The 16924-nt window shown below is 44.7% G+C and overlaps 1 protein-coding gene across 1 annotated transcript in view; it reads left to right on the forward strand.

The window, feature by feature from the left end:
* Positions 1–15004, forward strand: part of LOC124028764 (protein phosphatase 1 regulatory subunit 12A-like) — a gene marked incomplete at both ends in the record, with an annotated part of 28030 nt that extends 13026 nt beyond the window's left edge. Inside the window, 4 exons of the mRNA XM_046340737.1 lie at positions 958–1065; positions 3169–3273; positions 5155–5245; positions 14876–15004. Of these exons, the coding sequence (XP_046196693.1) occupies positions 958–1065; positions 3169–3273; positions 5155–5245; positions 14876–15004 (433 nt within the window). The remainder of the gene's footprint in view (positions 1–957; positions 1066–3168; positions 3274–5154; positions 5246–14875) is intronic.
* Positions 15005–16924: the final 1920 nt, after the last annotated feature.

Raw genomic sequence — 16924 nt, forward strand, 5'->3', positions numbered from 1 at the left:
GTGTAGCTAGTCATTCACCATGGGAATGATTCAATAGTGTGTAGTTTGATAGTGTAGCTAGTCATTCACCATGGGAATGATTCAATAGTGTGTAGTTTGATAGTGTAGCTAGTCATTCATGGGAATGATTCAATAGTGTGTAGTTTGATAGTGTAGCTAGTCATTCACCATGGGAATGATTCAATAGTGTGTAGTTTGATAGTGTAGCTAGTCATTCACCATGGGAATGATTCAATAGTGTGTAGCTAGTCATTCACCATGGGGAGTGATTCAATAGTGTGTAGTTTGATAGTGTAGCTAGTCATTCACCATAGGAATGATTCAATAGTGTGTAGCTAGTCATTCACCATGGGAATGATTCAATAGTGTGTAGTTTGATAGTGTAGCTAGTCATTCATGGGAATGATTCAATAGTGTGTAGTTTGATAGTGTAGCTAGTCATTCACCATGGGAATGATTCAATAGTGTGTAGCTAGTCATTCACCATAGGAATGATTCAATAGTGTGTAGTTTGATAGTGTAGCTAGTCATTCACCATGGGAGTGATTCAATAGTGTGTAGTTTGATAGTGTAGCTAGCCATTCACCATGGGAATGATTCAATAGTGTGTAGTTTGATATTGTAGCTAGTCAATAGTGTGTAGTTTGATAGTGTAGCTATTCATTCACCATAGGGAACGATTCAAGTGCAACAGTGTGGACGTTAAATGTAATCTTTTAAATTGGAATCATTTTCATTTAGATGTTTTAAGTAAACCACATTTACATTCTTTTGAGATAGAAAGAAGATATTATAATATGTTTTTTGGTGTTTATATGTGTATCTTTTGGGGGCCGGGGGTTGCAAATTCTCCCACGACCGCCATTTTCATAGCAGTCGCGACCCCTGGTTTGGGAACCACTGCTGTGGGGAAGATGCTGTATTTATTATTGTCAATAAGTCTGGTTGTATTTCCAGCTCATCCTGTGGACGCAGACTGGATGACCCCACAGTGACCTCAACAACAGGAACTGGAAGTAGCTTCTCTGCTGGACTCAGTCGTCTCAACATCCTAGTGGCCCAGAGGTGGGTGATTGGCTCTTTCTCACGTCTTTCATTGATCTAAAAGAACTGACCAGGTGAACGCTAAGCCTGAGGACCAGCTTCCATCATGTACAGGGCTAAGCCTGATGACCAGCTTCCATTATGTACAGGGCTAAGCCTGATGACCAGCTTCCATTATGTACAGGGCTAAGCCTGATGACCAGCTTCCATTATGTACAGGGCTAAGCCTGATGACCAGCTTCCATTATGTACAGGGCTAAGCCTGATGACCAGCTCCCATTATGTACAGGGCTAAGCCTGATGACCAGCTTCCATTATGTACAGGGCTAAGCCTGATGACCAGCTTCCACCAGCCTTCAGAAAGTATTCCCGCCCTTTTTTCCACATTTTGTTACACGCTGAACATAAACATAGTAATATAAATGACAGAGTGAAAAGAAGGAAGACTGTACAGAATAAAACATATTCCAAAACATGCATCCTGTTTGCAACAAGGCACTAAAGGCATTCTGCAACAACAACAAATAAGGCAACATGCATTTTTTTGTCCTCAATACAAAGCTGATGTTTGGGTTAAATCCAACACAACACATTACTGAGTACAACTCTTCACATTTTCAAGCTGCATCATGTTATGGCTATGCTTGTCATCAGCAAGGACTAAGGAGTTTTTTAGGATAAAAATAAACGGAATAGTGCTAAGCACAGGCAAAATCCTAGAGGAAGACTTGGTTCAGTCTGCTTTCCAACAGTCACTGGGAGACAAATTCACCTTTAATTTTTAAAATGATTTATTTTATTTATTACAAATTTAACTTTATTATTTTTGTTTTATACCTTTATTTAACCAGGTAGGCTAGTTGAGAACACCTTTATTTAACCAGGTAGGCTAGTTGAGAACACCTTTATTTAACCAGGTAGGCTAGTTGAGAACACCTTTATTTAACCAGGTAGGCTAGTTGAGAACACCTTTATTTAACCAGGTAGGCCAGTTGAGAACAAGTTCTCATTTACAACTGCGACCTGGCCAAGATAAAGCAAAGCAGTGTGACACAAACAACAACAACAGATTTACACATGGGATAAACAAACGTACAGTCAATAACACAATAGAAAATGTGTGTGCAAATGGAGTGAGGAGGTAAGGCAATAAATAGGCCACAGTGGCGAAGTAATTACAATTTAGCAATTAACATTGGAGTGATAGATAGATGACTTGTCATGCACAAAGTAGATGTCCTAACCGACTTGCCAAAACTATAGTTTGTTAACAAGAAATTTGTGGAGTGGTTGAAAAATGAGTTTTAATGACTCCAACCTAAGTGTATGTAAATATATGTTGTCCATGTATTCTAAGTCAGAACCGTCCAGAGTAGTGATGCTGGACGGGCGGGCGGGTGCGGGCAGCGATCTGTTGAAAAGCATGCATTTAGTTTTACTAGTGTTTTAAGAGCAGTTGGAGGCCAAGGAAGGAGAGCTGTAATGGCATTGAAGCTCGTCTGGAGGTTAGTTAACACATTTTACGATGTCTGTGGAACTTGTTCAGTTTGTCTCAGTTGTTGAAATATTTACACACGTTAAGTTTGCTAAAAATGAACGCAGTTGACAGTGAGAGGAGGTTTCTTTTTTTGCTGAGTTATATATTTATTTATTTTTAAAAAATCTTCTAAAAAAAAAAGACAATTAACCATTTTAAATTCAAGCTGTAACACAACAAAATGTGTTCAAATTCAAGGAGTGTGAAAACTCTCTGAAGACTCTGTATACTTCACCTCAAGTCTTTTCCAATTGGTGCTGATGAAGGGAAGTAGACGAGGACAGGGGAGGACAGGGGAGGAGAGGAGAGGGGAGGAGGAGACGACAGGTAAGGACAGGGGAGGAGAGGGAGGGCACAGGGGAGGAGGAGGGGAAGAGGAGGAGAGGACAGGGGAGGAGAGGGAGGGCACAGGGGAAGAGGAGGAGGAGGAGGGGAAGGTGACAGGGGAGGAGCGGGAGGGCACAGAGGAGTAGGAGTGGAGGACAGGCAAGGAGACGCAGAGGGGTGGAGACTTTTGTAGTGTCTGTTTAAAAACGTATCAAAACCATTTATCTGCCATTCAACCTTAAGCCCTTTATCTCCCTCAGACTGGCTCAGGAGCAGGCAGAGAAGAAGAAGGAGCAGTGTTCTGTCACCTCCAACTCTGTCACCACGACGACCGGCGGTGACTTGGAGACAAAGCAGAGGCGCAAGTGAGTCTGTTTGCCATGACGACAGCGATACAGAGGCAGTCTGTTTAATGGATGTTTGACCTCTTAACCACTGGCGTGCTGGGAGTGTTTGCCTGCAGTTTTAGTTGAGTGTTGGTGAATGGTTTACAGTTGAGGTCATCTGCAGTGCCAATGTCTGGTGTAACAGTGAGACTGCCAACTCTGGACCATGCATGGTCACCTGTAATGGGGGTTCAAATCGCTGATCTGCAAGTTTTCAATTTTGTCCATTTCTGTTTCCCACTTACCTTTCTGTCTGTCTGAATAAAACCCTCTTACCTTTCTGTCTGAATAATTAAAATCCTCTTACCTTTCTGTCTGAATAACTAAAACCCTCTTACCTATCTGTCTGAATAACTAAAACCCTCTTACCTTTCTATCTGTCTGAATAAAACCCTCTTGCCTTTCTGTCTGAATAACTAAAACCCTCTTACCTATCTGTCTAAATAAAACCCTCTTGCCTTTCTGTCTGAATAACTAAAACCCTCTTACCTTTCTATCTGTCTGAATAAAACCCTCTTGCCTTTCTGTCTGAATAACTAAAACCCTCTTACCTTTCTATCTGTCTAAATAAAACCCTCTTACCTTTCTGTCTGAATAACTAAAACCCTCTTACCTTTCTGTCTAAATAAAACCCTCTTACCTTTCTGTCTGAATAACTAAAACCCTCTTACCTTTCTGTCTGAATAACTAAAACCCTCTTACCTTTCTGTCTAAATAAAACCCTCTTACCTTTCTGTCTGAATAACTAAAACCCTCTTACCTTTCTAACTGAATAACTAAAACCCTCTTACCTTTCTGTCTGAATAACTAAAACCCTCTTACCTTTCTGTCTGAATAAAACCCTCTTACCTTTCTGTCTGAATAAAACCCTCTTACCTTTCTGTCTAAATAAAACCCTCTTACCTTTCTGTCTGAATAACTAAAACCCTCTTACCTTTCTATCTGAATAACTAAAACCCCCTTACCTTTCTGTCTAAATAAAACCCTCTTGCCTTTCTGTCTGAATAACTAAAACCCTCTTACCTTTCTATCTGTCTGAATAACTAAAACCCTCTTACCTTTCTATCTGTCTAAATAAAACCCTCTTACCTTTCTGTCTACATAAAACCCTCTTACCTTTCTGTCTAAATAAAACCCTCTTGCCTTTCTGTCTGAATAACTAAAACCCTCTTACCTTTCTATCTGTCTGAATAACTAAAACCCTCTTACCTTTCTATCTGTCTAAATAAAACCCTCTTACCTTTCTGTCTACATAAAACCCTCTTACCTTTCTGTCTGAATAACTAAAACCCTTTTTACCTTTCTGTCTGAATAACTAAAACCCTCTTACCTTTCTGTCTAAATAAAACCCTCTTACCTTTCTGTCTAAATAAAACCCTCTTACCTTTCTGTCTGAATAACTAAAACCCTCTTACTTTTCTGTCTGAATAACTAAAACCCTCTTACCTTTCTGTCTGAATAACTAAAACCCCCTTACCTTCCTGTCTGAATAAATATAGATTTATAAATGTAGATTAATGTAGTTATATATTTATAAATATTGTCATATATTTATTAATTTAGTTAAATGTAGATGAATGTAGTCCTTATTATAAATGTTTGTTATATATTTATAAATGTAGTTAAATGTAAGATGAATGTCTTTACATAATTATAGTGTAGTTAAATGTAGATGAATGTAGTCATAGATTTATAAATGTAGTTAAATGTAGTTATGTTCTGTGTTCCCCTCAGCTCCTATCTGTAGTCATAGATTTATAAATGTAGATGCATGTAGTTATGTTCACACATAGGGATCAGATGGGAGATGTCTAAATGGTGTGGTGTGTTATGGGTAATGTTCTGTGTTCCCCGGTCCAGATCCTACTTGACCCCGGTTCGTGATGAGGAGGCGGAGGCTCAGAGGAAGGCTCGATCCAGACACGCCAGACAGTCACGACGATCCACTCAGGTAGGCCCACCTGCCGAGACATTTACATTTAAGGCTCGCCAGACAGATAGATAGATTTATTTTTATTTCACCTTTATTTAACCAGGTAGACCAGTTGAGAACACCTTTATTTAACCAGGTAGGCTAGTTGAGAACACCTTTATTTAACCAGGTAGGCCAGTTGAGAACACCTTTATTTAACCAGGTAGGCCAGTTGAGAACACCTTTATTTAACCAGGTAGGCTAGTTGAGAACACCTTTATTTAACCAGGTAGGCCAGTTGAGAACACCTTTATTTAACCAGGTAGGCCAGTTGAGAACACCTTTATTTAACCAGGTAGGCCAGTTGAGAACACCTTTATTTAACCAGGTAGGCTAGTTGAGAACACCTTTATTTAACCAGGTAGGCCAGTTGAGAACACCTTTATTTAACCAGGTAGGCCAGTTGAGAACACCTTTATTTAACCAGGTAGGCCAGTTGAGAACACCTTTATTTAACCAGGTAGGCCAGTTGAGAACACCTTTATTTAACCAGGTAGGCCAGTTGAGAACACCTTTATTTAACCAGGTAGGCCAGTTGAGAACACCTTTATTTAACCAGGTAGGCCAGTTGAGAACACCTTTATTTAACCAGGTAGGCCAGTTGAGAACACCTTTATTTAACCAGGTAGGCCAGTTGAGAACACCTTTATTTAACCAGGTAGGCCAGTTGAGAACACCTTTATTTAAACCAGGTAGGCCAGTTGAGAACACCTTTATTTAACCAGGTAGGCCAGTTGAGAACACCTTTATTTAACCAGGTAGGCCAGTTGAGAACACCTTTATTTAACCAGGTAGGCCAGTTGAGAACACCTTTATTTAACCAGGTAGGCTAGTTGAGAACACCTTTATTTAACCAGGTAGGCCAGTTGAGAACACCTTTATTTAACCAGGTAGGCTAGTTGAGAACACCTTTATTTAACCAGGTAGGCTGGTTGAGAACACCTTTATTTAACCAGGTAGGCTGGTTGAGAACACCTTTATTTAACCAGGTAGGCCAGTTGAGAACAAGTTCTCATTTACAACTGCGACCTGGCCAAGATAAAGCGAAGCAGTGCGACAAAAACAACAACACAGAGTTACACATTATATAACCACTCCACAAATTTCTTGTTAACAAACTGTAGTTTTGGCAAGTCGGTTAGGACATCTACTTTATAATTCACTGTATCACAATTCCAGTGGGTCAGAAGTTCACATACACTAAGTTGACTGCCTTTAAACAGCTTGGAAAATTCCAGAAAATGATGTCATGGCTTTAGAAGCTTCTGATAGGCTAATTGACATCATTTGAGTCAATTGGAGGTGTACCTGTGGATGTATTTCAAGGCCTACCTTCAAACTCAGTGCCTCTTTGCTTGACATCATGGGAAAATCGAAAGAAATCAGCCAAGACCTCAGAATAGAAATAGTAGACCTCCACAAGTCTGGTTCGTCCTTGGGATCAATTTCCAAACGCCTGAAGGTACCACGTTCATCTGTACTAACAATAGTGCGCAAGTATAAACACCATGGGACCACGCAGCCGTCATACCGCTCAGCAAGGAGACTCGTTCTGTCTCCTAGAGATGAACGTACTTTGGTGCGAAAAGTGCAAATCAATCCCAGAACAACAGCAAAGGACCCTGTGAAGATGCTGGAGGAAACAGGTACAAAAGTATCTATATCCACAGTAAAATGAGTCCTATATCGACAGTAAAACATGTCCTATATCCACAGTAAAACGAGTCCTATATCGACATAACCTGAAAGGCCGCTCAGCAAGGAAGAAGCCACTGCTCCAAAACTGCCATAAAAAAGCCAGACTACGGTTTGCAACTGCACATAGGGACAAAGATCGTACTTTCTGGAGAAATGTCCTCTGGAAAATGATGTAGATTTACAGAAGCAACATCTCAAGACATCAGTCAGGAAGTTAAAGCTTGGTCGCAAATGGGTCTTCCAAATGGACAATAACCCCAAGCATACTTCCAAAGTTGTGGCAAAATGACTTTAAGGACAACAAAGTCAAGGTATTGGTGTGGCCATCAAAGCCCTGACCTCAATCCTGTAGAAAGTTTGTGGGCAGAACTGAAAAAGCGTGTGCGAGCAAGGAGGCCTACAAACGTGACTCAGTTCCACCAGCTCTGTCAGGAGGAATGGGCCAAAAGTCACCAAACTTATTGTGGGAAGCTTGTGGAAGGATACCTGAAACGTTTGACCCAAGTTAAACGATTTAAAGGCAATGCTACCAAGTACTAATTGAGTGTATGTAAACTTCTGACCCACTGGGAATGGGATGAAATAAATAAAAGCTGAAATAAATCATTCTCTCTACTATTATTCTGACATTTCACATTCTTAAAATAAAGTGGGGATCCTAACTGACCAAAGACAGGGAATTTTTACTTGGATTAAATGTCAGGAATTGTGAAAAACTGAGTTTAAATGTATTTGGCTAAGGTGTACGTAAACTTCAGACTTAAACTGTAAGTCAGGACGATCCACTCAGGCAGACCCACATGCCTAGACATAGACCCACATGCCTAGACATAGACCCACATGCCTAGACATAGACCCACATGCCCAGACATAGACCCACATGCCTAGACATAGACCCACATGCCCAGACATAGACCCACATGCCCAGACATAAACCCACATGCCCAGACATAAACCCACATGCCTAGACATAAACCCACATGCCTAGACATGCCTAGACATAGACCCACATGCCTAGACATGCCTAGACATAGACCCACATGCCTAGACATGCCTAGACATAGACCCACATGCCTAGACATAGACCCACATGCCTAGACATAGACCCACATGCCTAGACATAGACCCACATGCCTAGACATAGACCCACATGCCCAGACATAGACCCACATGCCTAGACATAGACCCACAAGCCCAGACATAGACCCACATGCCTAGACATAGACCCACATGCCTAGACATGCCTAGACATAGACCCACATGCCCAGACATAGACCCACATGCCTAGACATGCCTAGACATAGACCCACATGCCTAGACATAGACCCACATGCCTAGACATAGACCCACATGCCTAGACATAGACCCACATGCCCAGACATAGACCCACATGCCTAGACATGCCTAGACATAGACCCACATGCCTAGACATGCCTAGACATAGACCCACATGCCTAGACATGCCTAGACATAGACCCACATGCCTAGACATAGACCCACATGCCTAGACATAGACCCACATGCCTAGACATAGACCCACATGCCTAGACATAGACCCACATGCCCAGACATAGACCCACATGCCTAGACATAGACCCACAAGCCCAGACATAGACCCACATGCCTAGACATAGACCCACATGCCTAGACATGCCTAGACATAGACCCACATGCCCAGACATAGACCCACATGCCTAGACATGCCAAGACATAGACCCACATGCCAAGACATAGACCCACATGCCTAGACATAGACCCACATGCCTAGACATAGACCCACATGCCCAGACATAGACCCACATGCCTAGACATGCCTAGACATAGACCCACATGCCTAGACATGCCTAGACATAGACCCACATGCCTAGACATGCCTAGACATAGACCCACATGCCTAGACATAGACCCACATGCCTAGACATAGACCCACATGCCTAGACATAGACCCACATGCCTAGACATAGACCCACATGCCCAGACATAGACCCACATGCCTAGACATAGACCCACAAGCCCAGACATAGACCCACATGCCTAGACATAGACCCACATGCCTAGACATGCCTAGACATAGACCCACATGCCCAGACATAGACCCACATGCCTAGACATGCCTAGACATAGACCCACATGCCTAGACATAGACCCACATGCCTAGACATAGACCCACATGCCTAGACATAGACCCACATGCCCAGACATAGACCCACATGCCTAGACATAGACCCACATGCCTAGACATAGACCCACATGCCCAGACATAGACCCACATGCCTAGACATAGACCCACATGCCCAGACATAGACCCACATGCCCAGACATAGACCCACATGCCTAGACATAGACCCACATGCCTAGACATAGACCCACATGCCTAGACATAGACCCACATGCCTAGACATGCTTAGACATAGACCCACATGCCTAGACATAGACCCACATGCCTAGACATAGACCCACATGCCTAGACATGCCTAGACATAGACCCACATGCCCAGACATAGACCCACATGCCTAGACATAGACCCACATGCCTAGACATGCCTAAACATAGACCCACATGCCTAGACATAGACCCACATGCCTAGACATAGACCCACATGCCTAGACATAGACCCACATGCCTAGACATAGACCCACATGCCTAGACATAGACCCACATGCCTAGACATAGACCCACATGCCTAGACATGCCTAGACATAGACCCACATGCCCAGACATAGACCCACATGCCCAGACATAGACCCACATTCCTAGACATAGACCCACATGCCCAGACATAGACCCACATGCCCAGACATAGACCCACATTCCTAGACATAGACCCACATGCCCAGACATAGACCCACATGCCTAGACATAGACCCACATGCCTAGACATGCCTAGACATAGACCCACATGCCCAGACATAGACCCACATGCCTAGACATAGACCCACATGCCCAGACATAGACCCACATGCCCAGACATAGACCCACATGCCTAGACATAGACCCACATGCCTAGACATAGACCCACATGCCTAGACAGACCCACATGCCTAGACACAGACCCACATGCCTAGACATAGACCCACATGCCTAGACATAGACCCACATGCCTAGACATAGACCAACATGCCTAGACATATACAGTTAACCACATTTAAGGCTGGCTCGCCAGACAGTCAGGGCCATCCACTCAGGTCAAAGCTCGTTCAGTGGATGTATATTGTAGATCCACGTTGAGCCAACTGACATTCCAATTCCTACTGTAATCGTACAACTGACATTCCAATTCCTACTGTAGTGGTACAACTGACATTCCAATTCCTACTGTAATCGTACAACTGACATTCCAATTCCTACTGTAGTGGTACAACTGACATTCCAATTCCTACTGTAATCGTACAACTGACATTCCAATTCCTACTGTAATCGTACAACTGACATTCCAATTCCTACTGTAATCGTACAACTGACATTCCAATTCCTACTGTAATCGTACAACTGACATTCCAATTCCTACTGTAATCGTACAACTGACATTCCAATTCCTACTGTAATTGTACAACTGACATTCCAATTCCTACTGTAATCGTACAACTGACATTCCAATTCCTACTGTAATTGTACAACTGACATTCCAATTCCTACTGTAATCGTACAACTGACATTCCAATTCCTACTGTAATCGTACAACTGACATTCCAATTCCTACTGTAATTGTACAACTGACATTCCAATTCCTACTGTAATCGTACAACTGACATTCCAATTCCTACTGTAATCGTACAACTGACATTCCAATTCCTACTGTAATCGTACAACTGACATTCCAATTCCTACTGTAATCATACAACTGAATTGAAATGTAATTGACTCTGGGTTGCTTTAGTTGGTGAAGTAGATCAGACCCCGCTGCTTAATAATCATTGTTTATACTGTTCAGTAATTATGACACGTTGATCTGACATAATAAGAGGAATGGACTACATGGAATGGATTACAACACATTTACTGTAATCTGTTACTTTACCAGCATAAATATTGTAATCGGATTACAGATGCTTTTGATAAACTAGATGATTATTTCTGAAAGAGGAAACTTTTTTTTTTGACACCTCTCTGTTTTCTCAATGACATTCAAATCAGCATTGTGATGTCAGAGACCACTGTGATGTCAGAGACCACTGTGATGTCAGAGACCACTGTGATGTCAGAGACCACTGTGACCAATGGCGTGACTGCTGTCGGCATCCATAGATTAGCAGTGGCGTAGTCTACGAGCGATAAGGATATCACTTATTATTGATGTGAATCACACTGCTGCTCTCTCATTTAGCTGTTTCATGTCTTACGAATGGAGGTTGCTGTGTATTTTAACCCAATATAGATTGAATTGAAGAAGTGTAGGCTGCCTGTCAATCATTGTGCTCCATACTACATTTACATTTAAGTCATTTAGCAGACGCTCTTATCCAGAGCGACTTACAAATTGGTGCATTCACCTTATGACATCCAGTGGAACAACCACTTTACAATAGTGCATCTAAATATTTTAAGGGGGGTGAGAAGGATTACTTTATCCTATCCTAGGTATTCCTTAAAGAGGTGGGGTTTCAGGTGTCTCCGGAAGGTGGTGATTGACTCCGCTGTCCTGGCGTCGTGAGGGAGTTTGTTCCACCATTGGGGAGCCAATACTGTCAACAACGAAGACCAGGAAGTGAGGCTTTTATGGCTCAATCAAATTCATGCTGAATAGATAAAAGATCCATAGGCCTAATGGACAAATGATCAAACTCACACACTTTTTATAGACTTAAAGGGGCAATCTGTAGTTTCTACATCCATTTTTGGACTTATAAATGAATGATATACATATATACCCATTGATTCTGGAAGTATTTCACTTTAAGATGCCTAATGAGTTTAGTTCAACTGTTATGAGAATCCAAAATAGAAAACAGTTTTTCAACCAATGTTTGTAAACATTGTATATGTAAACAGACATTGTATAGCCTCATAACATGGTTAAAATGGCCGTAGTTATGTCAGTTCATCTGAGAGCGGCTCCATTTCTCCCTCCGTTTTATTGTTTCAACTGTGGCGTCACCCTTTAAACAGCTTAAAGGGTGGCCTAGTGGTTAGAGTGTAGAGGCGGCAGGGTAGCCTAGTGGTTAGAGTGTAGAGGCGGCAGGGTAGCCTAGTGGTTAGAGTGTAGAGGCGGCAGGGTAGCCTAGTGGTTAGAGTGTAGAGGCGGCAGGGTAGCCTAGTGGTTAGAGTGGAGGGGCGGCGGGTAGCCTAGTGGTTAGAGTGTAGAGGCGGCAGGGTAGCCTAGTGGTTAGACTGTAGAGGCGGCAGGGTAGCCTAGTGGTTAGAGTGTAGAGGCGGCAGGGTAGCCTAGTGGTTAGAGTGTAGAGGCGGCAGGGTAGCCTAGTGGTTAGAGTGTAGAGGCGGCAGGGTAGCCTAGTGGTTAGAGTGTAGAGGCGGCAGGGTAGCCTAGTGGTTAGAGTGTAGAGGCGGCAGGGTAGCCTAGTGGTTAGAGTGTAGAGGCGGCAGGGTAGCCTAGTGGTTAGAGTGTAGAGGCGGCAGGGTAGCCTAGTGGTTAGAGTGTAGAGGTGGCAGGGTAGCCTAGTGGTTAGAGTGTAGAGGTGGCAGGGTAGCCTAGTGGTTAGAGTGTAGAGGTGGCAGGGTAGCCTAGTGGTTAGAGTGTAGAGGTGGCAGGGTAGCCTAGTGGTTAGAGTGTAGAGGCGGCAGGGTAGCCTAGTGGTTAGAGTGTAGAGGCGGCAGGGTAGCCTAGTGGTTAGAGTGTAGAGGCGGCAGGGTAGCCTAGTGGTTAGAGTGTAGAGGTGGTAGGGTAGCCTAGTGGTTAGAGTGTAGAGGTGGTAGGGTAGCCTAGTGGTTAGAGTGTAGAGGCGGCAGGGTAGCCTAGTGGTTAGAGTGTAGAGGAGGCAGGGTAGCCTAGTGGTTAGAGTGTAGAGGTGGTAGGGTAGCCTAGTGGTTAGAGTGTAGAGGCGGCAGGGTAGCCTAGTGGTTAGAGTGTAGAGGCGGCAGGGTAGTCTAGTGGTTAGAGTGTAGAGGCGGCAGGGTAGCCTAGTGGTTAGAGTGTAGAGGCGGCAGGGTAGCCTAGTGGTTAGAGTGTAGAGGCGGCAGGGTAGCCTAGTGGTTAGAGTGTAGAGGCGGCAGGGTAGCCTAGTGGTTAGAGTGTAGAGGCGGCAGGGTAGCCTAGTGGTTAGAGTGTAGAGGCGGCAGGGTAGCCTAGTGGTTAGAGTGTAGAGGCGGCAGGGTAGCCTAGTGGTTAGAGTGTAGAGGCGGCAGGGTAGCCTAGTGGTTAGAGTGTAGAGGCGGGCAGGGTAGCCTAGTGGTTAGAGTGTAGAGGCGGCAGGGTAGCCTAGTGGTTAGAGTGTAGAGGCGGCAGGGTAGCCTAGTGGTTAGAGTGTAGAGGCGGCAGGGTAGCCTAGTGGTTAGAGTGTAGAGGCGGCAGGGTAGCCTAGTGGTTAGAGTGTAGAGGCGGCAGGGTAGCCTAGTGGTTAGAGTGTAGAGGCGGCAGGGTAGCCTAGTGGTTAGAGTGTAGAGGCGGCAGGGTAGCCTAGTGGTTAGAGTGTAGAGGCGGCAGGGTAGCCTAGTGGTTAGAGTGTAGAGGCGGCAGGGTAGCCTAGTGGTTAGAGTGTAGAGGCGGCAGGGTAGCCTAGTGGTTAGAGTGTAGAGGGGGCAGGGTAGCCTAGTGGTTAGAGTGTAGAGGCGGCAGGGTAGCCTAGTGGTTAGAGTGTAGAGGGGGCAGGGTAGCCTAGTGGTTAGAGTGTAGAGGCGGCAGGGTAGCCTAGTGGTTAGAGTGTAGAGGCGGCAGGGTAGCCTAGTGGTTAGAGTGTAGAGGCGGCAGGGTAGCCTAGTGGTTAGAGTGTAGAGGCGGCAGGGTAGCCTAGTGGTTAGAGTGTAGAGGCGGCAGGGTAGCCTAGTGGTTAGAGTGTAGAGGGGGCAGGGTAGCCTAGTGGTTAGAGTGTAGAGGCGGCAGGGTAGCCTAGTGGTTAGACTGTAGAGGCGGCAGGGTAGCCTAGTGGTTAGAGTGTAGAGGCGGCAGGGTAGCCTAGTGGTTAGAGTGTAGAGGCGGCAGGGTAGCCTAGTGGTTAGAGTGTAGAGGCGGCAGGGTAGCCTAGTGGTTAGAGTGTAGAGGCGGCAGGGTAGCCTAGTGGTTAGAGTGTAGAGGCGGCAGGGTAGCCTAGTGGTTAGAGTGTAGAGGCGGCAGGGTAGCCTAGTGGTTAGAGTGTAGAGGCGGCAGGGTAGCCTAGTGGCTAGAGTGTAGAGGCGGCGGGGTAGCCTAGTGGCTAGAGTGTAGAGGCGGCGGGGTAGCCTAGTGGCTAGAGTGTAGAGGCGGCGGGGTAGCCCAGTGGCTAGAGTGTAGGGGCGGCGGGGTAGCCCAGTGGCTAGAGTGTAGGGGCGGCGGGGTAGCCCAGTGGCTAGAGTGTAGGGGCGGCGGGGTAGCCCAGTGGCTAGAGTGTAGGGGCGGCGGGGTAGCCCAGTGGCTAGAGTGTAGGGGCGGCGGGGTAGCCCAGTGGTTTGGATGGAGGGGCGGCGGGGTAGCCTAGTGGTTAGAGCGTTGGACTAGTAACCGAAAGGTTGCAAGTTCAAATCCCCGAGCTGACAAGGTACAAAATCTGTCGTTCTGCCCCTGAACAGGCAGTTCAGCACTGTTCCTAGGCCGTCATTGAAAATAAGAATTCGTTCTTAACTGACTTGCCTAGTAAAATTAAGGTAAAATAAAAAATAAATAAAAATTATAGAGATGCCAACAAAACACGCAAACAGGACTATTGAAAATAAGAATTTGTTTTTAACTGACTTGTTCAATAAAGATTACATTTAAACGTTTTAAATGATCAAAAAGTTACTGATTTAACACGAGCAGCACCTTCTATCTGTTGTCCAATCAGGGCGTGACGCTCACAGACCTGCAGGAAGCTGACAAGACAATGAAGACAGCCCAGACGGACGCAGGGAGAGAGAAGACCAGGAAAGAGGAGGAGGAGGAGGCGGCCAATAAGAAGAGAGCAGAAGAGGGGGTGAGAGCAGTGTTTATATATGAGGGGGTGTACAGCATCATGCAAGTGACGTCACCCACCACGGGACCTACTGTTGGCCAGGGTTTGACAACAGGCGGCCCTCGGGGCCTAAACCGGCCCTCTGATGTTTTTTCTTGGCCTCCCCAAGGTTGTTGAAAAAATATATACAAAAATAACTTTAATTTAATTTAGGAAAATCTGTTCCTAAGTTTTCCCAGGAATAAAAGAGATGTGATCGTATCTCAATGTAATCCAGGTATGAAATTATTGTTATTTTCAAACACAATCTCTATTTTGGGGCTTAGTTGTGGTCATCCACTCAGATAAATATCGTCCCGCAGCTGAATCTAGTTGCCTACCTTGGGATTTTCTTGGTCAGTGGTATTGACGCTGCTGAGTTGTGTTTGGATGTGTATGTTGTGACTGTTACACCTGTATGTTGTGACTGTTACACCTGTATGTTGGATGTGACTGGTACACCTGTATGTTGGATGTGACTGGTACACCTGTATGTTGGATGTGACTGGTACACCTGTATGTTGGATGTGACTGGTACACCTGTATGTTGGATGTGACTGTTACACCTGTATGTTGGATGTGACTGGTACACCTGTATGTTGGATGTGGTACACCTGTATGTTGGATGTGTACACCTGTATGTTGGATGTGACTGGTACACCTGTATGTTGGATGTGACTGGTACACCTGTATGTTGGATGATCTGGTACACCTGTATGTTGGATGTGACTGGTACACCTGTATGTTGGATGTGACTGGTACACCTGTATGTTGATGTGACTGTACACCTGTATGTTGGATGTGATCTGGTACACCTGTATGTTGGATGATCTGGTACACCTGTATGTTGGATGTGACTGGTACACCTGTATGTTGATGTGACTGGTACACCTGTATATTGATCTGGTACACCTGTATGTTGGATGTGATCTGGTACACCTGTATGTTGGATGTGACTGGTACACCTGTATGTTGGATGTGACTGGTACACCTGTATGTTGGATGTGACTGGTACACCTGTATTGATGTGACTGGTACACCTGTATGTTGGATGTGACTGGTACACCTGTATGTTGATGTGATCTGGTACACCTGTATGTTGGATGTGACTGGTACACCTGTATGTTGGATGTGACTGGTACACCTGTATGTTGGATGTGACTGGTACACCTGTATGTTGGATGTGATCTGGTACACCTGTATGTTGGATGTGATCTGGTACACCTGTATGTTGGATGTGACTGGTACACCTGTATGTTGGATGTGACTGGTACACCTGTATGTTGGATGTGATCTGGTACACCTGTATGTTGGATGTGATCTGGTACACCTGTATGTTGGATGTGATCTGGTACACCTGTATGTTGGATGTGACTGGTACACCTGTATGTTGGATGTGATCTGGTACACCTGTATGTTGGATGTGATCTGGTACACCTGTATGTTGGATGTGATCTGGTACACCTGTATGTTGGATGTGATCTGGTACACCTGTATGTTGTGACTGGGATGTTGATGACTGGTACACCTGTATGTTGGATGTGACTGGTACACCTGTATGTTGGATGTGATCTGGTACACCTGTATGTTGGATGTGACTGGTACACCTGTATGTTGGATGATCTGTACACCTGTATGTTGGATGTGACTGGTACACCTGTATGTTGGATGTGACTGGTACACCTGTATGTTGGATGATGACTGGTACACCTGTATGTTGGATGTGACTGGTACACCTGTATGTTGGATGTGACTGGTACACCTGTATGTTGGATGACTGGTACACCTGTATGTTGGATGTGACTGGTACACCTGTATGTTGGATGTGACTGGTACACCTGTATGTTGGATGTGACTGGTACACCTGTATGTTGGATGTGACTGGTACACCTGTATGTTGGA

Source organism: Oncorhynchus gorbuscha, unplaced genomic scaffold (genome assembly GCF_021184085.1).
Source record: "Oncorhynchus gorbuscha isolate QuinsamMale2020 ecotype Even-year unplaced genomic scaffold, OgorEven_v1.0 Un_scaffold_4818, whole genome shotgun sequence".
NCBI classification, from domain to species: domain Eukaryota; kingdom Metazoa; phylum Chordata; class Actinopteri; order Salmoniformes; family Salmonidae; genus Oncorhynchus; species Oncorhynchus gorbuscha.